Source organism: Ilyonectria robusta (genome assembly GCF_021365365.1).
Source record: "Ilyonectria robusta strain PMI_751 chromosome Unknown BGZ61scaffold_19, whole genome shotgun sequence".
Taxonomy (NCBI): domain Eukaryota; kingdom Fungi; phylum Ascomycota; class Sordariomycetes; order Hypocreales; family Nectriaceae; genus Ilyonectria; species Ilyonectria robusta.
The window spans coordinates 765727-790919 of NW_025764453.1; the positions used below are offsets into that span (position 1 = coordinate 765727).

At 54.6% G+C, this 25193-nt stretch overlaps 8 protein-coding genes and 1 non-coding gene across 9 annotated transcripts; 4 read left to right on the top strand and 5 right to left on the bottom strand.

The window, feature by feature from the left end:
- Positions 1 to 543: 543 nt before the first annotated feature.
- On the top strand, positions 544 to 2853 carry BGZ61DRAFT_457736 (major facilitator superfamily-domain-containing protein). The gene is made up of 5 exons (XM_046246680.1): positions 544 to 1229; positions 1286 to 1803; positions 1862 to 2183; positions 2252 to 2394; positions 2474 to 2853. The coding sequence occupies exons 1-5, from the start codon at positions 746 to 748 to the stop codon at positions 2660 to 2662; spliced, it is 1656 nt and encodes a 551-aa protein (XP_046100473.1). The 5' UTR covers positions 544 to 745; the 3' UTR covers positions 2663 to 2853.
- Positions 2854 to 3031: 178 nt separating this feature from the next.
- Positions 3032 to 3105, bottom strand: BGZ61DRAFT_t166. The gene has a single exon. It is a non-coding gene; the product is annotated as a tRNA-Val (tRNA).
- A 729-nt stretch (positions 3106 to 3834) lies between these two features.
- Positions 3835 to 6465, top strand: BGZ61DRAFT_396907 (Rec8 like protein-domain-containing protein; the record flags this gene model as incomplete). The annotated part of the gene is made up of 4 exons (XM_046242966.1): positions 3835 to 3853; positions 3910 to 3946; positions 4004 to 4276; positions 4333 to 6465. The coding sequence occupies 4 exons, from the start codon at positions 3835 to 3837 to the stop codon at positions 6044 to 6046; spliced, it is 2043 nt and encodes a 680-aa protein (XP_046100474.1). The 3' UTR covers positions 6047 to 6465.
- On the bottom strand, positions 6448 to 8293 carry BGZ61DRAFT_508417 (GDP dissociation inhibitor). The gene is made up of 3 exons (XM_046251955.1): positions 8178 to 8293; positions 7019 to 8109; positions 6448 to 6839 (listed from the first exon to the last, which is right to left on the bottom strand). Exons 1-3 carry the CDS (start codon positions 8249 to 8251, stop codon positions 6493 to 6495), a joined length of 1512 nt encoding a protein of 503 aa, XP_046100475.1. The 5' UTR covers positions 8252 to 8293; the 3' UTR covers positions 6448 to 6492.
- Positions 8294 to 8739: 446 nt separating this feature from the next.
- On the bottom strand, positions 8740 to 9753 carry BGZ61DRAFT_360261 (ribosomal protein S5 domain 2-type protein; the record flags this gene model as incomplete). The annotated part of the gene is made up of 1 exon (XM_046241159.1): positions 8740 to 9753. One exon carries the CDS (start codon positions 9751 to 9753, stop codon positions 8740 to 8742), a length of 1014 nt encoding a protein of 337 aa, XP_046100476.1.
- Positions 9754 to 10793: 1040 nt separating this feature from the next.
- On the bottom strand, positions 10794 to 11461 carry BGZ61DRAFT_75805 (uncharacterized protein). Its single transcript, XM_046257056.1, has one exon. The coding sequence runs from the start codon at positions 11350 to 11352 to the stop codon at positions 10864 to 10866; it is 489 nt and encodes a 162-aa protein (XP_046100477.1). The 5' UTR covers positions 11353 to 11461; the 3' UTR covers positions 10794 to 10863.
- Positions 11462 to 13335: 1874 nt separating this feature from the next.
- Positions 13336 to 17882, top strand: BGZ61DRAFT_496835 (ferric reductase like transmembrane component-domain-containing protein; the record flags this gene model as incomplete). Its single annotated transcript, XM_046251064.1, has 5 exons — positions 13336 to 15965; position 16255; positions 16727 to 16914; positions 16975 to 17111; positions 17557 to 17882. 5 exons carry the CDS (start codon positions 13336 to 13338, stop codon positions 17880 to 17882), a joined length of 3282 nt encoding a protein of 1093 aa, XP_046100478.1.
- Positions 17883 to 18532: 650 nt separating this feature from the next.
- BGZ61DRAFT_457748 (uncharacterized protein) lies at positions 18533 to 21728 on the top strand. Its single transcript, XM_046246681.1, has 5 exons — positions 18533 to 19272; positions 19483 to 19558; positions 19608 to 19822; positions 19871 to 19931; positions 19985 to 21728. Exons 1-5 carry the CDS (start codon positions 18748 to 18750, stop codon positions 21550 to 21552), a joined length of 2445 nt encoding a protein of 814 aa, XP_046100479.1. The 5' UTR covers positions 18533 to 18747; the 3' UTR covers positions 21553 to 21728.
- Positions 21729 to 24069, bottom strand: BGZ61DRAFT_457751 (aspartic peptidase domain-containing protein). The gene is made up of 4 exons (XM_046246682.1): positions 23357 to 24069; positions 22976 to 23265; positions 22163 to 22859; positions 21729 to 22072 (listed from the first exon to the last, which is right to left on the bottom strand). Exons 1-4 carry the CDS (start codon positions 23664 to 23666, stop codon positions 21972 to 21974), a joined length of 1398 nt encoding a protein of 465 aa, XP_046100480.1. The 5' UTR covers positions 23667 to 24069; the 3' UTR covers positions 21729 to 21971.
- Between the last annotated feature and the right edge of the window lie 1124 nt (positions 24070 to 25193).

The following is a 25193-nucleotide window of genomic DNA, read 5'->3' on the forward strand; positions in this document are numbered from 1 at the left end:
CCACAGGAGATGATTCAACGACCAGAATACTAGAATGTTGATTGGAAATCAAACAATGTTGCTTTGATTCGTTGTGATATTGTTGGGCAGTCAAATCGAAGTGTCGGCAGATGTCCAGCCGGGAGTCTCTACTCTCCGCACTCGGCTGCTCCACTGGATCTTGGATCCGTTTATAGAGTCCAGCGAGGTCGCATAAAGACCAAAAAGCCGTATGCATATGCTGAACAAATCAAGTTTCCATATTTGCCGTCTAGATATTGTATGTGTCTATATTTCAGGCGGTTGTCTATTGCAGCCACCAACTACTAAACAATGACAACTGCCGGGCATTAATCCCCGCGTTTAGGACCAATTAAGCTACATGTTTCTTTCACCTTCACATCAAACATTTTCACTATGCTGCAATATATCCGGGGATCCAATCCCTTCCCCGCACGTGTTGTGGATCTTGACGTGCCGGGACTTGCTCTATCGAGATCCACCAAGATTCCCATTTAAACCCGGAATACGTGATCCTAGTCTGCTATTTCGACATTAGAGTCACACCGAGATTCCCACCCGATTCCTTGTTCCTGGCTTCCACGGGGTTTCTGCCCTGTACCGTGCCGACGGCCCGATAAATGCCCTCCGGTCATCTCTCGCTTTAACCCTTGCAGACAACCGACTTCTTCACTTCTGGCGCACCGCTCCGTGCTCGACGATAAGATCAATTTCAGGCGCACTTTCGTCCTTTCACCACTTCACCATGCGCGATCCTCCATCAATCTCGAATTCCAGGGTCCTGGATCCCGAATACTACCAAGGAGCTACCGACACACTCGACACGCCGGAGCCAGCGTGCGAGGATCAGCCGCTTCTCCGTGCTCCTGATGAGGTTTCGTGGAAGGCTCCGCGCGGGTTTGTCTGGATCCAGCTAGCCATCATGTCCAATGTTTTCCTGTACGGACTCGACAGCACCATCACAGCCTCGACCTATGCCGTCATCAGCTCCGAGTTCGGCGCGGCCAACACGGCATCTTGGTTGACCACGTCGTATCTCGTTACCAGCACGGCGTTCCAGCCTCTGTACGGCCGGGTGTCGGATATCTTTGGGCGCCGCTTGTGCTTTTTTATTTCGACCACCACCTTTGCAGCCGGGTGTCTTGGGTGCGGTGTTGCAAACAACGTCGTCTTTTTGAATTGTATGCGAGCCTTGACTGGCTTTGGTGGAGGCGGTTTGATGACTATGGGTCAGTTGCGGCAAACCTCTGTTCCCTCGCGGATCGTCAAACTAACTGAGTCACAGCAACCATTGTCAACTCAGACATGATCCCGTTCCGCAAGCGCGGCATGTACCAAGCTCTGCAGAACGGCATCTACGGATTCGGGGCCGTATCCGGGGCGTCGTTTGGAGGCACCATTGCCGACCGCATTGGATGGCGATGGTGCTTTCTGCTCCAAGTTCCCATCTCCATCATGGCCTTTGCCATTGGTGCGCTCGTTGTATCAAATCAGTCAGCCAGACTCTCTCTCGACAACGGGCTCGGGGCTGTTTGGAAGCGAGTCGACTTTGTTGGCGCCGTCGTGCTCGTTCTAGCCGTCTCTGTTCAGCTCGTCGGTCTCAGTCTTGGAGGGAATGAGCTGCCCTGGGGAAGCCCGTGGGTCATTGGATCTCTAGTCGGCAGTGTTGGTCTATTTGCTCTGTTCATGCTGGTTGAGTCCAAGACGACTGCGATTCCCATCATCCCTCTGCGCCTGCTTCATGGCAGACTTCCTATCGCTACGCAAGTGACAAACATCTGTGCTGGAATGGCAGCCTACGGCGTGAGTGCTTATATTCCTTTCTTGCTGAGGGTCGCGAGGGACTGATTGTATTTTCTAGTACCTATTCATGCTTCCATTGTTCTTCCAAGTCGTTCTTCTAGACTCAGCGACGACAGCTGGCGCTCGCCTCGCGATCCCCTCGTTGGCGACGCCGATTGGAGGCGTTATTGCTGGTCTTGTCATGTCTCGCTGGGGTAAATTGATTGCCCTCGTGCGCACCGGGGCTATTCTCATGGCCTTTGGAAATGCCCTGGTAACATCTTTGGGGTTTGAAGATTCAACCTGGAAGTATTTCGTCTATGTGTTCCCTGCAAATCTGGGACAGGGTATCATCTACCCAGGAATTCTTTTCACCTCGTTAGCTTCATTCGATCATGCTGGCAAGTCATATTCAAAACCTCTGTCCGTGTCAGAGGCTCTCAGACCAGCTAATGATTTCGTTATCTAGACCATGCGGTCTCGGCCTCAACTGTCTACCTCATTCGCTCACTAGGTACCGTCTGGGGTGTCTCAGTCACTTCCGCCATTGTGCAAACTACGCTCAGCGTCCGCTTGCCGGACGCTCTGAGCGAGGTACCTGATAAATGGAGAGTACGCCCCTATTCCTTCTTGAATGCGAACTATTGCTTGAAGTGAGCCTGGACTCAGGTGCTGATCCGTGTTATTCTAGATTATTGACGAGATTCGCCATTCAGTGGATGTCATCCGTCACCTACCTCCTAACGTGCAGCTCAAGGCGCGCCTGGTGTACTACGATGGACTTCGATATGCCTTTGGAGCCTCGACTGCGGTGGCCTGCTTGGGAATATGCGCCGCTCTCCTTGCCAGCGGAACTGGTCTCCGGACAACCCACAAATAGACCTGGCCGCCCAGGAATGGGCAATTTAGTACTATGTACAAGAAATGGAGGGATGCCATCCAGCGAGCGATGGAGTACAGTTGTCAACGCACAGGCGTGAACATCGAGCTCGACGCTCAACCAGTGTCCTATCAACTAGGACGCTTCGAGGAAATTTCACGGCGTTTAAAAGCAGTAGAATAGAATAAATTGCGAATATTGATACTTCAGGAACAAAACCTCGAGTGCCGTGATGTGTTGCATTATGCCTCGGTCATTCTCCTCTTAACACCCAAACCAGTGCTCCCTGGCTCTAATCTCCAAACCAAAAAGAAACCGCTCTTCTGATACATGCAAAGAAAAATTAAGAAGCCCCGAGGGTCAAAAATGTGATTCCGCCCGGGCTCGAACCGGGGACCTTCTCGGTGTTAACGAGATGCCATAACCAGCTAGACCACGGAACCGCTGATTGCTTGATGAAGAAGGCAATTGATTTCCACATTATACACACTTCTGGTTCTGGTGTTGTGAAGATCGTGGTTGATTTGAATATGGTTGTGCGGGAAGGGTGTAAGGTGTTTGCTATATAATTAGGTTGTGAATCAAAATTTGGAAGGTCTTTGTGGCTGAGACGAATCAAAGCTGCAGGGTCTGGGTGCTTGACTGACCAATGCGCTTGCTGTGATTTGGGAGTGCGCAAAACCACCAGGACTCTCACGATGCTTCCACTCGGAGGATCAGTAAAAATAAAATAAAACGTAAAGGAATTTAATTATTTTGATATGAGTGGCATGAATTTGAGGGGGCCATTTTTCAACCTGTAGACTAGGTCCCTTGTTAACCCCCTGAATGCAAGTTGTTGGCGGTCCCTGACACTCTGAGTCTTCAGTTGCCAGCTGCTCACAGCCACTTTACAGCTGTCAACCCCAGCTCCAATGAGCCTCGCTCGTTTGTGCCCTAACGCGTGATTATCTGTGGCGCGCTCCCTTCTCGCGTTTTCCACGCCTCATCCTGCATCGTCCACGGGAGGAACCACGCTGAAGCACCTCCCATCCGCACTTCATCCTTACGGCGGCATCATCAACACTTCTCTAAGCAGGCTCAACCTTCAGTCGCCAACTGATACATCTTTAATATCATCTTCTGGAGGGTTTGGTTTCAACTCTGACCACGGGTTGTGACGGTACGGCACCATGTTCTACAGCCACGAGAGTGAGCCGACCGAGTTCCCCCTCCGAACCACCTCAACCCACTAACTCGCCCGTTAGTCCTCAGCAACAGCCAGTATGGAGTTTCGACCATCTGGTGAGTGATACATGATAGTTCAAGTCTACACAAAAAGATTCTCTAACAGCCTGTCAGGCTCGTGGCCACCGTGGGCAAGACAACCAACCGCAGAGTGACCAGAAAGGCCATCCAGGAAGTCAACGTCCCCAAGGCATGCGAAAAGATCATCCATCCCGGCGCTCCTTTGGCCCTTCGACTTCAGGGAAATCTCCTCTACGGCGTCTCCCGTGTGTTTGCGCAACAGTGTCACTATGTTCTTTCAGACGCCGAGAAGACACAGTCCGACATGTTGACTTTCTTTCGGGTCATGCAAACAAGTGAACTCGACCCAAAGGCTGGCAAAGCAAAGTGCGTTTTCTTTATGCTTTTTATCTTTGACCCTAAACCCCTGCTAATAGATAAAGGCGCCATCAAATCACTCTGCAGGATGATCCTAGCTTTGACCTTGCGAGCATCTTCCCGAAGCTCGATCTCTTCAGCAGCAACAAAGAGCTCGTGCTTCTTTCCAGCCAGAATTCAACACAATCCGTTTCACAGATGACTCCTTTGAGTCAAGGAACAATTTCATCGCGTGGGAACCGGCCATTCTTAGGCTTCGATCTCCCACAGTCATCTCACTCCGGCGGCAGCTACCGCCTTCCATCCGACCTGGGTCGAAACTCTCCATTTACAAAGCCCTTCAACCCTCAAGATTCAATGCCTGAGTTCAATCCATTTGGGGGAGAAGATCTCGATCCTATCGCCGGTATTGGCCTCAATTTCGACGCCGATGGCAACTTGGTTGAGATGCTCGGGCCTGAACCTGATTTGCCACTCCTTCCTGGAACAGAGGCGCACAACGCACAATTTTTTGCCTCGGATACCCATATGACTGGAGTTCAACAGGGAAAGGGGGTTGATTTGTTTGAAGGTGACAACGTGATCATCATGGGCGAGGATGAACTGCCCGACGCAGAAGCCTTTCCCAGGCGACCACTCGCCAAGAAGCCCAACACTCTCTCACTGAGTTCCGAATCAAGCTTCAGCAAGCAAGCCTCAGCACCTCTCCGTAAAGGACGTCTCCGAAAAACCATTCAACTGATCGATCGAACCGACCATGTCTCTCGGGAGGAGTTTCGCAACTGGTCAGCCAACTATCTCGAGAATATGGAGAACTGTCGCAAGAAACCTCGACCTGCCAACAAAGCACAGGCACACAAGAATGCGATCGCCTTACTTTTCGACAATGGCATCTCCAATGTTGGAATGCTTCAAGGTGTTCCAGGCTTCGTTCATCCCCTCGCTCAGGACTTCTCTGGCGCGGCACTCAAGGCTCGGCTCCAGGGTAGACATCCGGAACAGGATGACGAGCGAGGTCAAATTCGCAGCTCCTCTGAAGCATTTGAGGATGAAGAGGTTGAGAACAGACGTGTGAAGCAGAAGACTGACGAGAAAAATGAGGTTGGACGAGGCCCAGTTGATGATATTGATCCGCTCATTCTTGGCGACGACTCTGTCCCTGAGATCGGGATGGGAGACGCTCCAGCCCTCGACGACCATCACTCTTCCTCAATGATACCATGGAACCGTCCACAGTCTGCCGTGCCAGGTTCATCTATTCGCGGCTTCGGAAGCGCACAGAAGGGTCATCCAGCACCAAGCCCACTCCACGCCCGTGGCAGTGTTGTCGGTTCCATTGAGCGATACAGCGACCTGCCTGGTCCAGCCCACGGCTCTGATGAGTTCCCCCAACTTCACTCTCAGGACTCTTCCCTCGGGCACGAAGGTCTGGACGCCCAAGGTGGCGTAGATAACCCAGACACTCAAGGATCAACCCAGGGCCTTGACGCCTCGAGCCTGGAGTTCTTTGGGTACGCTGAGAGCAAGGCTATATACGAGGGCCATGCCCGTCCTGGCGACGATCCTGACCGTCGCTGGGTCGACTTCGAGAAGCTCGCCGACCCTGCTGTTCACACCAAGCGAATCGCGGCCCAGGCGTTCTTGCACGTCCTCTCCCTTGCGACCAAGAATGTAATTGCCGTCGAGCAGGAAGGCATTGCGGACCAGCAGCCATTCGGCACCCTCCTCATTGGCGTCAAGCCCGAGCAGGAGGACGACGAGATGGACGAGTTGGCTTAATTATTCTCCACAGGTGCAGCTGACCATTTGCGACTTCTCTGATTTTCGCAGACATTCTACGGTGCATGATTTTTTATTTGGGCGGTGATTAATTTTCACTTCGGGTTAGCAACAAGGAATGCACAATTCATCTAAAGGGGATACTGAGATTATCGGGAAAATCTGGCGTTGGTGGTTTTTGGTTTCAACAATACCCGAACTGGGACATCGTTCTAGGAATGATTACCCCTTCATCATTTGAACGGAAGATGGGATAGGTTTGGGATTGCAAGGTGTTGCAAGGACATGGGGGTTATCCGTCAGATGGAGGACATCGCATTGGCATGATTTTGCGAAGTTTTATGGGAAATGGGGATTGTCACGGAAAGGAACGCCACACATGGGAATGAGATCACGATATTCAATGGGAATGTTTCAATTAAGTTCATTATGGTTTGCTCGTGAAATCAGTCGTAAGCATCATCCTCGTCTCCACCCTCGCGATCCTCAAACTTCATGTACTCAACATCCTCTTCGTTGGACCCGCCGAGAACCATTTTCCAGGCTTCTTGGACAGGATCCAGCACCGAATCGTTGAATGCGAGATCTACCGGTGGCAGGGGAAATGTAGCAGTGTTGCCGTCCACAACTAAAGACGACGCGCTTCTGCACTGGTTGTAGAACAATTGATAAATGCACGGAGATGATTGAGATGCTTGATCACCACCTTGTACAGTGGCAACAAGGGATGACAGAGCCTTCTGGAGGGTGGATTTCGACGAGGCATCATGAACGGTCGTGAGGTAGATGGCATCTATGAATTGTGGTTAGCACAATGTCTCAAATTCCGTTTCCAAGAAAGCAAGAAGAGATGAGTGGTGTGATCAGATTTTAGATATTGATCGTCATTGAAATTCAGACAATGTAGATAAGTATTTGATGGGAATCATCCTAACACCAAAGCAAAAGAAAAGATAAAAATAGTGTACTCACATTGTCCAGAAGGGCATTCCCCAGTATCGCTCGAATGCACCATTGCGTAGACTGGGTACTCTGAGGGTTTACCGTCTTCAGAAGATACCGAGCCAACAGGGAATGCAACAACGGCCACAGCAGGAACCGGAGCACCCTCAGCGAGGAGCTCAAAGAGCGACGAGAAGTCACTTTTTGTGATTGCTGTCAGCCTGCTAATGCGTGAGCCCTCAGTCGTTGGCTGTTCAGAGCCTTGGATGAGTCGCTTGGTCTTGACCACCATGTCATTGGTGAGCTCGAGCTCAAGCTTGGCTTCAGTCTGGTCATCCTGAGAGGGCGCTTTCCGCACATCTTTGATACCAGTACCTAGCATGTAGACCGCACCGCCAACCGCAGCAGCTCGACAGCCCACTTGAGCCACCTCCGAGAGGCCACCCCATTTAGGATAAACAGCGGCGAAGCCAGGGCCAAAGGCTCCCATGGACGTCAAGTGTCGATGGATGGTGGTGAGACCGTCTTTGACAGAGATCTTGCCGTTATGACTCAAGGTGAGGGTGATGATGTAGGACTGCAACGCGGTGTCGAGCTTGAACGTGGAGGCTAAAAAGCTATCCAGCGGCTCGTCGGCATGTGGGTGCCACATATCAGTTTGAGGCTCCGAGTCGAAGTCAAGAACGAACTTGAGGAACTTCATCAAAGATCGCTTGGACCGAACGGGGATGGCAGTATTGGAAAAAACATCTTCTCGGGTCGAGGGGATCCGACTGAGCGACGGAGCTGAGGAGTCCGAGGGCGGTTGGTAGATGAAGAAGGAGCCGACAGCGAGAAATTCGATGTGGCGGAACGCCTTCGAGTCCACCAGCTGCGACACAAGCTTCGACCGCGAGTGTATTAGCTGCGGCGCCAGAGCCAAGGTGTATGCCCGCCGCGATGCCAGCTCATCTGCCTGCTGCTTCACCTCGGCGCCAGAGAACAGTGCATCCTCTCGACTGTCCGCGCGGTGCCTCTCCGCCCATTCATCAGCCTCCGGAAGACTCAAGGCAGCCTCGGGGCCTCCGTAGTAGTCGTTGGGGTCGACGTGGAGGATATTCTTGCCTGAACGCGAGAGGGCTCTTCATTGGAAACGAAGGCCGGGTCAGCCTGATCGCAGGGCGTCTCGACGATGGAATCCAAAGCTTACAGGGCGAGGAGGGACTGCTGGAGCCCCGTGCCGCTGATCACTACATCCCACTGAGTGTCTGAGAGGGATTCCATGGTGAGGAGAGTGGAAGTTGAGATGGAAGTTGGAGAAAAGAGCAAGAAGAAAAATGCTTGAGGTGAGGATTTGAAATTGGCAGCCTCGGGTGGGGCAGCGGACTGGGATGGTCCGTGCTCGTCTGCCAGCTCCATTTCACAGCGAGCTCGCCAAGTTTTTTCTCTTCTCTTTTTCTTTCTTACTTATCCGCCCAGCCCGAAATGTCGTGTCTTCGTATTCTTAACGGAACATTGTTAGTGGCGTGAGTAGTTTCATTACTACTTACTTTCTGAGCGGCAGAGCGAATCTTGTCTACCGGTATCTACTGCCCTGGAACTTTTGGTCTGATAGGGTGGTTCGAATGGTTTGACACATCTCACGTCGTAGATACTCGTAGTAATAGCGTGAACGTACTTGCACTGTGTTTTGTCCCAGATAATGAACTGGAGTGAACGGGATTGAACTGAATTGATTTCTTTTCGTCTTGGTCATGAAGGGTATCATTCATCTACGGCTGAACCATCGCCAAATTAAAGTCCTCCCATCGCTTGCCCGCCCAGCTCAGAAACTGCTTCGACGTCAGAAGCCCGGGCGTCAGGACTGTCCCACCGTGCTTCGAGATGGACAGAATTCTCGTGTCTCCATCCTTGCAGTCGACCACAATCGTCACGCTCTCGTCGCACAGCGACTCCTCGAGTCGGTCTGGGTCGACCAGCATCCAATACTTGCCGTCCGTGGCGGGCCGGTCCGTCTCTTTGCCGGTGAAGACGACGGCTGTGCAAGCGATGGGAATGTTGGTGATGGTGAGAGGGATGGATTCTTTTCGAGAGGAAATGATCATCTCCCTGTCTGCATCGTACCAAGCTCGTGGAAGCTTTGTGTCTCGTAGGGCGGCCATGGTGGCGGCCCAAGCGGCGTCGAAGGGATTGCCGTCAAAGGAGATGAAGAAAATGTCGATGTAGAGCACCCAGTATGCTGCCACCACCTTGTCTCCCTCGACCGCATCCGGCGCATCGTCCTCCATGCGATCCTCATCAGCCGTCATGTCCTCGGCGGCACCCGTATGCCATATCCGCAGGTTGTCGGGGTTGATGACCTTTGAGCTGTGGAGGAGGGAGTATATTCTCGTGCTGAGAGTCTGGGCCAGCGTTGTGGGCGGGCCGCCTGGAAGGAATTGGGGAGCACAGCCAGTGGCGAGTTCGATGTTGGGCACCAGGAGATCGTATTCTCTCAGCTCCGTCTCTGTGTTGGAAGCACGGTAGCTCGGGATGTTGGAGGTCAGAATGGTTTCGCCACGGACACCACAGATGACAGTGGTGTCGCCCATTCGCACTACGGCACTGCCATGGGCATGTGAGAGGCTGGAGGAGTTGACTGTGGGAGGTCTGACTTCGTTCGGAGCCCGGCCGTTGCTGCGGGCGGGAGGCACATCGTCGGAGGAGGGCTCGAGGTTTGCGAGGAGGTAGGGATGGGGGGAGAGTTTGGCAAAGGTTGCGCGGGTGAGACCCGCGGCGGGGGCCATTCTGGCAGTATTTGGCAAGAGCTTGCTTTTCTCTGTGTTTTCGGGTACTGGGGGGAGAGTGACGCTTTGATGCAGCTGAACCTGACAGCCTCAAGTTTTGGTTTGGATAAAAGTTGTAGAGCGCCATAGCCTTGCGGGGCTTGACAATTACCATTGGTGGGCGCATGAATCTAACTAACCAATGGTGACATTGCGGGGCACGAGGCTGATAAGTGAGACTGGCAGCTGGACGCCACCGAAGCGCTGGCTAACTTTCGCATCTCCAATCTAGCCGCGGTTCAAGGGTCGTTCAAGGATCGGTCCAGACTTCATAGACGCCCGTAAACGAGATGTCCATTGACGCCCTCACCTGATGATCTTCTCAGATCTGGCCCTCGGAAGGAAAAAAGTACCATCGGAACGGGAAAATGGCGTGAGCCGGCCGTTGATGTTGCCTTGTGACGGATGGAGGAGGCCTTCCCTGCCACCTTGTTGGTGCAAGAAACTCGGGGATGTACAAGGGTGGACCGGCACTGAGAGTGTCCAGGATGATGACGGGCGGTGGTTGGCCTCACATGAGATCCCTACCGTTTACTGAGCAGAGCCAACAAAGCACTCTGTATTTGGACATGTTGCAGGGCTTGTATATTGCGTGCATCCCGATCATTCGTCATCGGGCCATCTGAGAGCCCACGGCTCACGGGCTCACGAGGAGTTGTTTGGCATCATGTTAGTCAATGACACGCATCATTTCATGTGGGCAGGTTTGGCAGCGATACGCGCATGCCTGCAGTGCAGATGCCGTTGAGCTCCAGAGTGCGGTAGGACTTCTGGGACCCCAAGTTGGTGGATTTATCACGGCTGCACATTCAAATATGCAATGTGATGAAGACGGACGCCGCGATGTCGTTGGTTGGAAGCGGGGGACAGGCGGGAAAGGCTCAACTCCCGTGGACGAATTGAGCCAGAGTGCATACATTGTGCTGCAGTGAGCAAGCTTTGTGCAAACCCATGGCGCGGCACAAACGCCCACAGTCTGCATGCGATGCGGTGGCCTGGCGGCCGCCTTGGCCCGTCCCCATCAACGTTGCGTTGCCTTGAACAATGACAGTTTAACAAGGACGCAGATCATCACCAACACCAGAGCAAATTCGGGAGGCGCGGCCGCGCGGGAGAGACCGACAACGTTGGGAGCTTGGGTCTCTTCCCGGTCCCCTTCTGGCCTCTGTCTCTGAGAACCCTGGTCGTTCTACGCCGTACAGAGTACAAAGCCGCCACATCCAGCTTCGGACCAGGGCGCAGAGTGCAAGTAGCGCCGGATGCCGGAGAGGGCATGTGGTGAGCGGGATGCAGCAGGAACCGGCGCCCGAAATAATGATGTCTAAGGCGGATGTGTAAGGTAGACCAAGGTCCTGACAGCTTAGGTAGGTGGCTATTACTGGTGACGCTGCGAGTTGGAGACGGGGAGAGACACACAGGCTCCGTACAGCAGCCACCGTCATCGTCATAAGTCACTAACAAGGGCAGCGCAAGCATGGGCGCAGGCGTACATAGGAGACGCAGATGCAGACGCGGACGGTGACAAACCACAGGAATCACACAAATGGCATGTCCTCCCATGGCCGTCGAACGATGAGATTCGGCATCAACAGACTGGCGCACACCGAAAGAGGCGCCGTGGCCCACCGCTCGGCTAAGACCAACCGCTTTCAGGCACAGTGGCCATACCACACAGTAATAAGCATTTGCTGAAGAGGGAGGAGAGAGCGCCCACGAGGCACATTGGTCGTCGAAGAAGCGGTGCAAACTGGTGCAGGCGATAGATTCTCGAGCTGCTTGAGGCCAATCACAGAGCCCCTGTTGCCGCCCGCCGCAGGGCCTGGGCTAAGGTTGTCACGGCGCCTCGGGACGAATCACAGCGCCAGATTCCATCACAGCATCTCGCAGCTCCACCGCACATGCTCCGTCCCGGACACCAGCCGGCCAAGCATTTCTCACCGCGACACACACACTCGACGCCCCGGACCCTTCACCGGATCCACCACCCGAGAGACAAGCCACCAGCGGGCGGCCCCCAAAAAGCAATCACCCGTCAGGAATTCTGGGATATCCGTCGAAGAGAGGAGAAGAGTGGGGCCATGCATGGGCGCCATCGCCCGCCATGCCAGGAACCTTGTGTTCGTGTGGCCCACCGTCGACAGGTTGCTGCACCATGCGGCCAATCCCACGGCCGTCTCAGACGCTCATCTGCACTCATCTGCACTCGTGGCTTTTGCTCGAGCCAACGGCGGCCCAGAGCGGGCTCGAGTCAACATGCCGCTGTCGTCGTCGTCACTTTTGGACGCCCGGCATGTCCTCGAGAACCAATTCGAGCCAGTTCGAGCCAAGTCGAGCCAAGTCAAGCCAAGGCAAACCAAGCAACTATCGATCGCCAGGGGTGCCGTTGACGACTCAAGCATCAAAGTCTTTTGTTGCTGTCGGTGATTTCACCATGTTGTTCCGTCGTTCGTGGTGAATCCGCCTCTTCCCTCTTCAACACCAGAACCAACATAAGCCTCCCACCCCAGTCAGCATCGCCGTCGATCCCGCCTCCTCCGCTCGGCCCCCAGCCCCCAGAGTCCACCTCTCCCGGGCACCCCAGCTCTCTGCCGGCAACGGCCACGGCCCGTCTCTTTGTCTCTCTCATCTGTGCGAGGTTCTGGCTTTGTCTGGCGCGAGCTAACTGATGCTGCATGTCACCCACCGAAACCAGCGCCGCCGAGTCCATTTTTTCCCACACCACCACGCCCAACTCCCGGCTGGCCGCTGGTGTGACGGTCCACCCTCGACAGGCGGGGAGAGACCGCATCTTCAGGTCCAGCCAATATCAACGCTCCGTCTGCCGCTGGCCCTGGGGAGCTGCCCATCGCGCCCCATTCCATTCAAGCTATCCCCTGCTGTGATTGTCCGGCCGCATGCACAGTCGTCTTCCACTGGCCTCGTCCACATGGCAATCTCGCATATCACCTCTCCACCATATGCCCCCAAACCCTCGCGCCAGTCGCCGCCATCACAACTGCTAGACGCCCTTTCTTCGCTTCTGCCGCCCGCCATTGAACCCTTGTGTATTGCTAGCTCCGTTCAAGGGCCAGCATCTGATCGTCCAAGGTCATATATCCGGCCGCATTGCCCGTCCATGACCCCACCGTGACCTTGCTTTTAACCTCTTCCTCGCCCCATCATCGTTTCCCGCCCCCATTCCCATCGCCTCCGCTCAAGACCCTTTCCCTCGTTCACGACCCTGGGTTTGTTTAATACCGAATAAACAAAGCGCTATCCCATTAATCGCGGAATCTGGTATTCCTCGGTTTCACCTGGATCACGTCAGCTTGTCCCTCGCTGTCTTACGTCACATCGCAATCTCTACCCCATCGCCGTGCAAAGTTGACAAGAGTCTTTTTAAACTTGTCGACCCTTCGCCTTCCGCCCCCACACAGTAGAATTGATACGCGAACTCGGCAAACTTATACGATCCCTCATTCATGTCGAACTGAACGGGGCCGTCCCCGCGCTTCGCCGCCGACTCTCTAAACCCCCCGTGCGGAAGCTCAATCGCTGGTCGAAATGGCTTCTCGTCTGCAACCCGCCTTCCAAGGTGCCGTCTCTGAGGCCTCTAGGACTTTCAACGATCTCGTCAAGCGCATCAGTATTCCTCTAACTCCCACGAGTCCCGCCGGTCTGGTCCAGGCGCACACAGTCGATCCCTGGGAGAAATCCGGAAAGTATGCCCGCGGATGGTCGTACTTTGCGCTTGCTCTCATGGGCACCGTTATTGCCGTGCGAATATGGCATTTCTGGCAAGACAAGATTCGACAGGCCATTTACAAGCAAGAAGTTGAGGAGCACTACCGAAACGCCTACGCCCTCGAGCAGGAATATGGCATGTCTGCCCTTCCAACCGGGCAGACCGGCCACACTGCCCAAACTGGCCAGCAGTTCTTCCCCGAGCCCGAAATGCTAAATGGGAAGAACTTCCGGCCCAAGGCGCACTTTTCGTCTGTTAACATCGTCAACGATACCCTGGCCCTATTTCGATGGATCTTTTACCGTCCTATCCCGGATTTTATCTGGGGTAAACACCGATTCACCTTCTCCTCGTTGGCAGTTCTCACCTGCGTCTTCATTGCGCTCGCCTTTGTCACCCTTTACTGCTTCCTCCAGCAGCCCCTTTACTGGCAGAGCATCCAGTATGGTTCCCCACCTCTGGCTATCAGATCCGGAATGATTGCCGTCGCCCTGACGCCGTGGATTGTCGCAACTAGCATGAAGGCCAACGTGCTGAGCATGCTGATCGGCATTGGCCCTGAGCGACTCAACGTCTTCCACCGATGGGCAGCTTATCTCTGCCTGTTCCTCTCCCTCGTCCACACCATCCCATTTTACATCCAGCCGGTTTGGGATGACGGTGGCATGGAGATTTACCAGCGCCTCTTTCCTGGTGGCAGTGGTGTCATCTATGGCACTGGAATTGCCTGCCTGGTCCCTCTGGTGTGGCTCTGTGTCGCCTCCCTACCATTCATCAGGAGAATTGCATATGAAGCTTTCGTTTGGTTGCATATTCCCGTCTCTATGGTGTACGTTGGACTCCTTTTTTGGCACACCAAGAACTTTCTCATGTCTTGGAGCTATCTCTGGACCACTGTGGCCATCTGGGTCTTCTGCTACATGATGAGACTGTTCAAGCTCAACTGGGTGAGACCATGGCGCCTATCATTCATGGTTGGCGACGAGGCCGCCATTACTTTGATGGCAGAGAATGCTATTAAAATTACTATCCCGACTCAGATGCGATGGAAGCCTGGACAGTACGTCTGCCTGCGTATGCCAGGCATCTCTGTTTTTGAGAACCACCCCTTTACGATCTCGTCGCTCTGCAGCGACGACTTCCCGTCCGACTATGGCGAGCAGTACCGGGACTGCACCCTTGTGTTCAGACCCTATGGTGGGTTTACGCGCAAGGTCTTGGATACCGCTATTGAGAAGGGACCGTTCCACACCTATCGTGCGTTCCTGGACGGCCCATATGGTGGTATGCGACGTGATCTCGCCGCTTTCGACACCTGCATCCTAATTGCAGGAGGCAGCGGCGTCACTGCACTGGTGTCCCAACTTCTGGATCTTATCAAGAGGATGAGAGACGGCAAGGCAATTACCAAGAAGGTAGTTGTCGTTTGGGCCTTGAAGCGACTAGAGGCTATGGATTGGTTCCGTGAGGAATTGCGAATTTGCCGAGAAGCTGCTCCGCCGGAGAGTGTCACCTGCAAGTTCTTCGTTACTTCAGCTGTGAGGAACCGTGGAATGCAGATGACAGGCCCATTTAGTGACCCGAACGGTCCCAACGGTCCCAATGGCCCCAACGGCCCTCGAGCCCTGACCCACGCGTTCCATGATAAGCTGGATGGTTTTGTGGCAGGCATTGCATCCAAGCGAAATTCTGCTCTCATCCAAGCAGAGGCCCAGGGCGATCCTGACCGCGAACGCGAGCTGCGCGCTGAAGATGAGGATCGCATTACCGCCCTGCCGCAACAAAAATACCTCCAACCCCATCTCCCTCCGCCGCCCTCTGGACCTCCGCCATCCCACCAGTATTCAGCAACCGACGAGTCGCTGAAGAGACTTGAGGGTCATGGTTATCCGGAAGACAAGAAGATGCCAATGGAGGATGCTCAGGACCAAGAGTTCCACTTCCCGTCCATGCACAAGGAGAACCAACCTCACTTCAATTACGCACCACCCTCACCGCGGAGGCCGCATGCTGAGTCTAGCCCGACCGGCGAGAACTTCCCCGTCAACCCCCCGGAGCTTGCCCACCTTCGACGACAGGCCGACCCCGAAGGCGGCAAGCCTCGCCCGACGTCAACTTTCGGCCCACCATCGGGCTTCGATTTTGGCTTTCCCCAGACACCAACCGAGTTCCAAAAGAGTCTGATGCGCTTCGCCTTCCCCGTGCCGCACCAGATCGACGGCGGATGGAGTGTCGAGTATGGTCGACCAGACCTGGGTTACATGCTTAAGGAGTGGGCGACCGGTGGACCCGATGGACGGGGCATTCTGGGCCGGCGCACGGCGGTCTATGTGTGCGGGCCGCCCGCGATGCGAGTCGGCGTTGCCAACACGGTGGCCAAGCTGCAGGCGGAGATTTGGGGAGACGATGAGTTGGAGGAGATTTACTTGCATACGGAGAATTATGCTTTGTAAAAGGATAGGGGGGCGTTATGATGACGAGGCTTGTATTTGTATGAGATGACTGGAGCGAGATACCATGAGCGATATGCTTTGCTGATACCTATGATATACCTACCTACTATATACATGGACGGGCGAGAAAGCCCGGGCCATACGACTGTGTATACAACCTAATCATCTACTACTTATTTATCTGTTCTGTTATACCACGACTACATGACTTCATGGGCTGGATGCCGATGAGAGTTTTACATCATGTTATTTTGGGAAGCGGGGCCGGACGGTCGAATGGGCCAGAGTAAGAGGAGGAGGAGCCATGATGAGCCATGATGAGCCATGAGTAGTGGGATGCAGGCCAAAGAGGTTCCCTCGTGATGCAATAGCTGCTCCACACTGACAAGAGCCGCATGCGGGTTGCCAAAGAATGCGACCATGACGTGATAGTGATTGGCAAGCTCGCGGCTGCAGCCAGGGACGTGGATCACTGAAGGGTGGAGGAGCCGGGAGCTAGGAGGCACCTTGATGGCCTCTCTCACGCGCCGCGCCGCAGCGAGCACCAGAATACTTGAATCAAGTGAGCCCTCGACTGAGGTGGGATGTTGATTTTCCCCTCATTCTTGTTATTCTCTCAACTTTATTGCAGTCATTGTTCACTGCGCCGTGCACTGCAATCTGCTCCCTACTTATCGGTGCATCTTTGGCCTTCATACCCGTTCATACTGCGCGTCTCTTACATCCTACGCATCCCACAATGTCGGTTCTATCGGAGCTCCCCGAGAGGGATATAGAAAAGATCTCAAAGGGATGGTCCATTGCCATGAACTACTCCCAGGAGCGCTTGAAACGAGTCTACGAACTCGAGTGCGACCAGCTCGAGAACGCTGTCAACGAGGGCCGTGTGGTCCTCGAGACTGTCTGTCTATTCATGCACGCCTGTATCAAGCATGGCCAATACAAGTAAGTTCTTCCCAGTCACCTCCACGCCTCGAAGATACGAGACTGATTGTAGCCTTCAAGACTGCCGCTCGAGTTCTGGCGGGTTCTCCACGCCGAGTACGGTATCGTCGTGTACCCATCGGCGTTTACAGAGGACGTCGAGGTCCAAGGACTGGGCACCGATGTGACATTTACCGAGGCTTACTATGGCCACATAAGTATGTTCTACACTAGACAGACTACCCCAGTGAGGCCTGAAGCTGACGTTTGCGTGGCAGTGATGTTCCCTACATGCTGCGGCGGGAAGCATCCCCCGCGTTGCCCGTTCGAATTTCTGCAGGAACCCCCGCCGGTTTACCAGAAATAAATAAAAAATTGCTCATGATAATGATAATGAATGCGGGGTATTGAGGCAGGGAGGATGGGATCGCTGCATTCCCTCGAGAGGATACAGAGTCTCGGCCTCGCCGTGGCGAAGAACGCTACGAGAGGACAGTTGGACTGGGACATGCCATCTGGAGATGTATGGCCAGTCGCGTGAATTACAGGTCTTTGTCGATAGTTAGAGATAGACTCTCAAAAGTCCAAGAAGATGCGAATCTCTCTTTGTGTGTATATATTTCCATAACAATGTTACTTTGCTCTCCACCTTCAACACCAAAGCCACAAACAAACACACACTCACTACTTCACGCCTCTTCTCGCTGTCCCGCAACTCCATCACGATTAGCCCTCCACACGCCCTCCTCGCCCTCAAACTCCTCACGCTTCCACACCTCGACCCCGGCCTTGCACTCCTCCAACGCCTCCTCCCCCGCACGCCACGCCGCCTGGCGGTGCGGCGAGGACACGGCGATCAGGATGCTCTCCTCGCCGATGGGCACGGTGCCCAGGCGGTGGATCATGGCGATGCCCTTGAGGCCGTGCTTGGTGCGCATGGTCTGGGCGATGGCGAGCATGGACCGCAGCGCGCGGGGGTGGTAGGATGAGTACTGGAGTTCTTTGACGGGCTTGCCGTCGAAGGAATCCCTCGTGGTGCCTGGCGGACTCTGTCAGCGGGAGGATAAGAGAGGACAACGCTCAAGTTGTATAAACTACCTGCGAAGATGACGATGGCTCCGGCTCCAGGATCACGGACTCGGTCCATGGTGTCTTGGACGTTGAGGTAGTCATGGGTAAGGGCAACATAGCAGCTGTCCTCTGCCGTTTCCCATTTCTCCGTGCTCTTCTCGGGCTTATGAGATGTAGCCATTTTAAGTGCGTGGGACAATCTGGATTCCAGTCTTGGTGCGCTTTCTAAGAGGAAGCGAGAGCCCAGTGATTCGAATGAAGTTAGGTTGTGGTGTTTTGAGGCCAGCCACTTACATACAACACTTCGTACACTAGACTTTTAAACCCGGTTTCTGACTACGGTCAAGACTGTCCTTACGACTTCGGAGAATCGGGAACAATTTGGCAGAATTTATTTCCGTACTCGCTTTGTAAATTTAGTGAAACTTGAGATCCCGTTCAGTATCACGAAATGGCGCTGGGTCCTTGCAAGGTTCATGCACAGGGCGCCGATGACGAACGTGGATGGATGACTAAGCTCCGATCGCAAGCTGCCTTGCTTTGTCTCTTGTCCTCGACATGCCACCTCGAACCCCATTCTCCCATCTCATCATTTCGAAACATCACATAGAGCGACAAGCGACGAATCACCGATCGCCACATTCTACGAGATCGTGCGAGCTGACGCCGTTATGCACGACGAATACAGTGCGCGATCCTCGGATCGCGGGAGGGACTACAACCGGAGGCCCCAGGACCAGAACTTCCAAGAGCGACAGGACGCCTACCGATCGCGGCAGGGTAATGCCACAGCCCGCGCCTCAGAAAGACACTGAATACTCGAGAAGGACCATCATGGATCATTTGAGCTTGACGGCTAACTTCCCCACGGGACGTCGAGATCAATCTAGGTCTCCGCCCCGCCAAGCCTTTCCCGACGACTCAAGGGGCAGAGACTCGCGATACCAGGGCGACGAGATGCGCCACGAGAGGGACTACGACGGCCGCCGTGACCAAGGCGACGAGAGATATTCGAAAAGGGGCGGCACCTCGCGGGGTTCGAGACATTATGCCCAGGATGAGCACGACTACGGTGGCATGTACGACGAGGGATACCAAGGCGAGGGTGATTACGGTCGCGACCGCTATGGTGACGAGAGCTATCAGCGCGAACGCTCAAGATATCGAGACGGTGATGACAGAGAATCTCGATCGCGTTCTGACAGCCGCCACAACCGGAGTGGCTCCCATAGTCCGACACGGGAAGCTGGGAAGCCTAGCGATACGGTCATCCTCGAGGGCCTGCCATTCAACGTGTCGTCGAGTGAGGTTGGTACCCTGCTGATCTGAGCGATTGCTTCAACACCGATGACGAAGCTTTTGGTCATCGACCTGGAGCCAGTTGTCCACCCGCATCTCCTCTATGCCGTTGCGCTCCCTTCAGGGAGCTTGTCCTCGGACCACGAACACTGTCGCCACGACCTGCTCGATGTACGGCCCGCTTTGATGGTTCGCAATGACTAATTGAAGAACCTGCAGCTGCGCGAAAGCCTCCTAAGACACTCCGCCGCCGCCGAGTTTCCGTCCATTGACGTCCGAGTCACCTCTTCTAGAGGTAAGTGATATTCTCCAGTGGCTCTTAACGCACGTCTAACACACGATAGGGCATTGTCGGGCGTTTGTTCAGTTTCAAGAAGTCGACCACGCTGTCATCTTCATGAAAGAGCATTATCCAAAGCTTTGTCTTGAGTTGGCGCACTCCACTGATGACGTGCCAGACGGGAAGTTTGAGGCATACATACACTATGCCCGCAACCGAGAGAGCCGAGAGGATGTAGACCCCCGAGCGGCCGGTGGCAGTAACTGGATCTGTCCGACAGTGAGTACCTGCGACTCCCATACCTATCACTCCCCTGACGGTTTGCAGTGCGACTTCTCCAACTACTCGACGAGGATCAAGTGCAAGATTTGTGGTGGCCCTCAGGGTGGTGAGTCCCTCTCCTCAACCAACCAATTCCTAGCTAACGACGTGGTGCCTAAGTTCCAAACTGGCAACAAAACCTTACTGGCGTGACTGATGCTGCCAACGTGCCATCTCAGATTCTTGTCGTTTACCCCCTGGCTCCCTTTGTCAACGAGGACATGTTTATAAACGACATCAAGCGCCTAGAGGTGGAGAAAGTAGACAATGTCAAGGACAATTCCAACGGAGCGCCAAAACTCAAGTCAACCGCACCCACTGGCGACACATCGAGATACGGCGCCCGACCTGGCTCATTGCATCGTGTGTTTTTAATGCGCGACACCAACTCGGACGAATCTTTCAAGTATGGGTTTGTCGAGTTTTGGACTCTGGAGGACGCTGCTGCTGCCGTGGCCAAGTTCCAAAAGTCACGATCCTTCATGGTTGCGGCATGCCCAGTCACAGTCTCTACCATTCACATGGGTGTTTTCGTGCCGGAGGAGCGAGAGGTGACACCCGCTATTGAACGCATGTCCTTCAACCCCCTGTTCAACCCGAGCCTCCGTGTGCGATATCGGGATCTTCACGTCTACCCCAGCCAACAAATTGTGACACCACTCCCTCCCGGCGGTGATGATGCCGCAAAATTAGCTACTGATGAGACTGGCGATGGTAAAAAGTCGAAGAAGCGGAAGGCTGAAGGAACGCCTGCTGGAGCTGCAACCAAGAAGCTCGTGCCTATGGCTGGGCAGATGGCTATGTGGCAACGCAAGAGGGGTGAGCTCCGAGGCGATGGCCGTGGTCCAAGTGACAGTGGATCGCAGAATGCTGGCGGAGATGACCAGGACCGGGCACCTGTGCGAATATCACTCTCAGGAAACGGATCCGCAACAGATGCTAAGCCTCAAGGCCCTATAAAGATATCGCTTTCTGGGGCCACGAAGTTGGGCGCCCCTCAAGACACCATCGCGAGAAAGTCTTTGACTCCCGAACCAACCGCTGGGTCTGACACTAAGTCGCAAGCACAGTCCGACTCGAACACAACAGTCTCGTACGTCGACCGAGACCGGTTGATGTGTCTGATCTGCATGCGCAAATACAAATCGGTAGACGAAGTCAATATCCACGAGAAGTCGCGGAACCACAAAAATGCCACTGAGAACGAAGAGCAAGTCAAGGCAGCCTTGCCTAGGCTGGCGGCTCGCGACAAGAGACTCCAGAAGCAGACACCGGAGAACTCAGAGGCTGCAGCCACTGCTTCGCAGTACCGAGATCGAGCCAAAGAACGGCGGCAGGTGTACAACCAACCCACCAAGCCCAAGCCTACACCTGGGCAGACGAACAAGCCCAAACAGCCCCCGAAGCAGGAAGAGAGCACTCAGCCGGCGAAGCCAGCGCAGTCCAAGGGAGCTGGCATGCTGGCCAAGATGGGGTGGTCCGCTGGTGCTGGTCTCGGCGCAAATGGTGACGGTCGCACCGAGGCCATCGCCACGAATGCCTACCAAGAGGGTGTCGGCCTGGGCGCCGAGGGCGGCAACTTGGGAGATGCGGCGCAGCTCGCGGAGCGCAAGACGAAGAACAGCTATACCGACTACTTGAATACTGTTCAAGACAAAGCTAGAGAGCGGTACAGCAAGATGGGGTAGGTGGTTTGTCGGGTTAGTCGATTAAGAGGTGAGCAGCTGGTTGCGCTCATCTTTACCTGTACTTTTATGTTACATGGGGCTCGGATGGCATTTATAGAAAGGGTTACACTCATAGAAGGAGAACCAAGGAAGCATGCAAGACTTGAGAGGGAGAGAACTTGAGACAATGTTTCGCAGGTAACAATTAAATTTAGGTGGCACATCCATCATATATATCCAACGTGCCCGATTGCCGATATGGCGGAGGGATTATGTCAAACGAGAAATTATTTCCGATGAGGGTATCGTATATACAAAGGTTTTCAGCGACGGCATCTCCTTGTCGTCGTCGTCTCGGGATGGTCATATACATACACAAATCCACGTACACCGACGTGGGAAAACACGCGCGCATCGAGCTTAAGCCGGTACACACCCGATTATAGCATCACGGCCACGGCACCGACAACCATCATGAGGGCGGCCACCATGGCGGGGGCCAGGTTGCCGGCGGCGCTGTCGTTGTTTCCGTTCCCGCTGCCTGCGGAATCGTCAGGGTGGGCCGTAACAGTGACGGTGGGACGGGTGCTCGACGAGCTCGCAGAGCTCGTAGGGTCAGCCGTGGACTTACTAGCGACGCCGGTGACGTTGGGGAAGTTGGTGTCTCCGGCCTTAAGCTCGACAATGTCACTGTCGTTGGTGTTGGTGTTGGACTCGGCGATGCCGATCTGCTTGTTGACGAGGTCGTAGACGACGTAGGCGGAGCGCAGGAATGTGTCGCCGAGCAGGGCAAAGTCGGAGTTGTCGACACCGTAGTCGGACGCGGAGGCGACGCCAAACATGCAGGCGCTGTCCCAGCCACTGAAAACCTGGCTGAGCTGGGGGTCGCTCATGATCTGGTCCTGGATGGCGGCGAAGGAGTCGACAACCATCTCGTTCAGGGGGACGCTGATGGTCTTGCCGCTGAAGGTGAAGTCGATGGAGATGCCGTCACCTTTGGAGCCGGCGTAGGCGCAGTCGACAAAAGGGACGTTAATGCTCTGGACGGTGCGGATATCGAAGGCGTTCCAGAGGTCCTGGGTCTGGGATTGCGGGAGGAGGCAAATGGTGGAGCCCGAGTCGAGGATGGCCTTGGCCTCGAAGCTCTCGACGCTGGCATCCTTGGCGCCCGAGACCTTGAACGAGTCCATCTTGACGGTGAAGGAGGTGACGTTGGTGTCGAGGGACTGGAAGTCGGGTTGGAGAGGAAGGGTGGTGAGCTCGCCGACGAACTTCTTGGTGTCGATGCCGCCGAAGAGGACGGTACCGGAGCTTGCGCTGAGGTCGTTCTACAAGTACATCGGTCAGTGGAAGTTCTCTCGCACAAGATACGACAGTCAACCGTGCAAATGTGGGAAATTGAGAGCACATGGCAAGCAGTCAGACGCTACACAGGGAGACGTACCAGGTACAAGCTAAAGGCGTTTGTGTCGATGTAGCCTTGAGACACCATGTTGTCGAGAATGGTGGGGTACTCGACGTTGGCGGCGACGTTGGCAGCAAAGCCCAAGCCCATGATACCCGTGGGGCGCACTGACTTGGTGGCGAGGCCGAGCTGCTGGTTCTTGACGGCCTTGCCGCCGATGGTGACGGTGTCATTGAAGTAGTCACCGCGGATTCGGCGCGTGTCGAGGTAGGTGATGTCGAAGCCGCCGGCGTCGACGAGCTTGTAGGTGTCGCTATCTTTAGGGTTGACTGCAGGCGGGTATTAGCATCAACGTCGCATAGACTCACTGTGAAGCCCCCCGACACATGGGGCAATGCGCCCAGTCCCAATTCAACTTACAAGTGGTCATGCAGAAGCCATTCGTGGCCTGCAGCGAGATGCTGTTGCACAGATCCGTGTCGACAGAGTTGACCCAGGTGTCGCTGCTGCCCGTGTCGAGCAGGAAGCCAATCTTCTGGCCGGGGGTGCCGATGTCGAACTCGGCATAGTAGCCTCCGCCGGTGATGTTGTTGATGGCGTCGAGGTTCAGCGTGTTGTCGCGCTTGGTGATGGTGAGGGGGAGGTCGAGCTTGTGCTTGGAGAAGTCGACGGCGAGGGTGCCGGCCGAGACGCAGGTGGCGGCGAGGGAGAGGAGCGGGAGAGAGCGCATCGTGTGATTCGGTGTGGTTTTGCTGTCGACTCGTCGAGAAGAGGTGACGACGGGATTGTCTTGTCTCGGGAAGGGAAAATGTTTCGGTTCGTCGTCGTTGTCTATGATGGCGTGGTCTAGACCCAAGATATATCCACCCCCTTGTTGAAGAAGCCGAAGAAAACAAAGACCAGAGGAACAAAGAATGCAAGAGAAAGAATAAAAATAAGAATAAGAATAGATACCCTATGCCCTATGCCCTATGCCCTATGCCCCAAAAATGCAAGATCCAGCGTCTAGATGCGGCGGGAGAAGGTTGACGAGAGCGGGAAACATGGAGATGGGCCAGGTGGGAGTCGGGACAGGGGCATGGAGGACGTTGGGTAATAATATAGTTACGGGGGGAGTGCAAGCCCGCAGCAGCCCATCGGGCGTGAGCCAATGGTAGAATGGGATCAATTAGGTGGCTTACAGTGGCTTACAGTGGCCTAGAGTAATTAGTACAGCGACGAGCAGGTACGCAGCTTGGCAGCGTCATGGCTGTGTAAGTACTGGGTACTAGTCCCGCTGGCGCTGGTCCCCATGATCCACAATCCTCCAGGTCTTTCTCGCTCTCTCTCTCATGCCTTGATCCTGGTTTCCCTCGATTCCCTGCTGCTTGGGGGGCCATCCAGCTGCTCATCAGTGGTGCAACGTATTCCCTACAACCCTACAACCCTACAACAAACCCTGCTCGGCGGCTGGCTGTCGTTCATTCACAGGTCGGTCCGGGCTCAGCCTTGACGCTGCGCCTCGATGGGCGGCTAGGGTGAGTTAGGTTACAAGACAAACAGGCATTCGTTCAGCCATCGTATTCAGCCATGCAGACATTCAGGCAGGCAGTCAGTCGGTCATTGTGAATGTATGATGTATGATTCATTCATCAATAATTCATTCCGTTCTCGGTTCGCTGCCCGCCCAGCTCAGCTTCTTGGCTCACACAGAACCGGTTTGCTGAAACTTGGCAAAGCACAGCAACCCACTCATAACACACAAAACTAATCCACAACACGATGCGACAGATGGGCTTAGGCCAAAAGAGGGCTTGCATTGGCGTCGGTCCCCGGGCGTTGGCGTCGAAGCGGTCGGCATCTAAAGTTCCGAGACGGCCAACGTGACGGAGCACGACTGCGGAGCCTCGAACCGGAGCGTCACAGCAGCACACACTCGCCCGGCGTCAGCGTCAGCGCCAGCTACACCCCGGAAAGAGTGGCAAGCATGATGCCGATTCAACCGGGTGAGACGAACGGGGACACCAAAGGGCAAAAGGGCTAAAGGGTCCATGAATGCCGACATTCCTTCAGCATTATTCCCGCATATATGCAGCTTGCGTTGAAACCCCCCAGAGCAGCCCAGACGGCGCAAATAAACTGGCAATAAATGTCATGACACCCATGACACCCATACATTTACCCATCTTAGCGACGGACTCGCGAAGCTTTCCCAGAAAAGATGTCCGCCTAAGATCCCGGACCACATGCGGTGGAAGGGCCATTTTGATTCCCACCT

What these genes read in the sequence shown, in the direction of transcription:
- BGZ61DRAFT_508417 (XM_046251955.1), bottom strand. Translation starts at nt 8,251, where the DNA reads ATGGAATCCCTCTCAGACACTCAGTGGGATGTAGTGATCAGCGGCACG. An exon ending in CAGCAGTCCCTCCTCGCCCT is followed by an intron (nt 8,110 to 8,177) that starts GTAAGCTTTGGA and finishes TTTCCAATGAAG; the next exon opens with AGCCCTCTCGCGTTCAGGCA. An exon ending in GGAATGCCCTTCTGGACAAT is followed by an intron (nt 6,840 to 7,018) that starts GTGAGTACACTA and finishes CACAATTCATAG; the next exon opens with ATGCCATCTACCTCACGACC.
- BGZ61DRAFT_457748 (XM_046246681.1), top strand. Translation starts at nt 18,748, where the DNA reads ATGCCACAGCCCGCGCCTCAGAAAGACACTGAATACTCGAGAAGGACC. An exon ending in CCGAGTCACCTCTTCTAGAG is followed by an intron (nt 19,559 to 19,607) that starts GTAAGTGATATT and finishes AACACACGATAG; the next exon opens with GGCATTGTCGGGCGTTTGTT. An exon ending in TTGTGGTGGCCCTCAGGGTG is followed by an intron (nt 19,932 to 19,984) that starts GTGAGTCCCTCT and finishes GTGGTGCCTAAG; the next exon opens with TTCCAAACTGGCAACAAAAC.
- BGZ61DRAFT_457736 (XM_046246680.1), top strand. Translation starts at nt 746, where the DNA reads ATGCGCGATCCTCCATCAATCTCGAATTCCAGGGTCCTGGATCCCGAA. An exon ending in CTGGAATGGCAGCCTACGGC is followed by an intron (nt 1,804 to 1,861) that starts GTGAGTGCTTAT and finishes TGTATTTTCTAG; the next exon opens with TACCTATTCATGCTTCCATT. An exon ending in AGCTTCATTCGATCATGCTG is followed by an intron (nt 2,184 to 2,251) that starts GCAAGTCATATT and finishes TTCGTTATCTAG; the next exon opens with ACCATGCGGTCTCGGCCTCA.
- BGZ61DRAFT_457751 (XM_046246682.1), bottom strand. Translation starts at nt 23,666, where the DNA reads ATGCGCTCTCTCCCGCTCCTCTCCCTCGCCGCCACCTGCGTCTCGGCC. An exon ending in ACGCCTTTAGCTTGTACCTG is followed by an intron (nt 22,860 to 22,975) that starts GTACGTCTCCCT and finishes ATGTACTTGTAG; the next exon opens with AACGACCTCAGCGCAAGCTC. An exon ending in CAACGTCACCGGCGTCGCTA is followed by an intron (nt 22,073 to 22,162) that starts GTAAGTCCACGG and finishes ACGATTCCGCAG; the next exon opens with GCAGCGGGAACGGAAACAAC.
- BGZ61DRAFT_75805 (XM_046257056.1), bottom strand. Translation starts at nt 11,352, where the DNA reads ATGGGAGGACATGCCATTTGTGTGATTCCTGTGGTTTGTCACCGTCCG.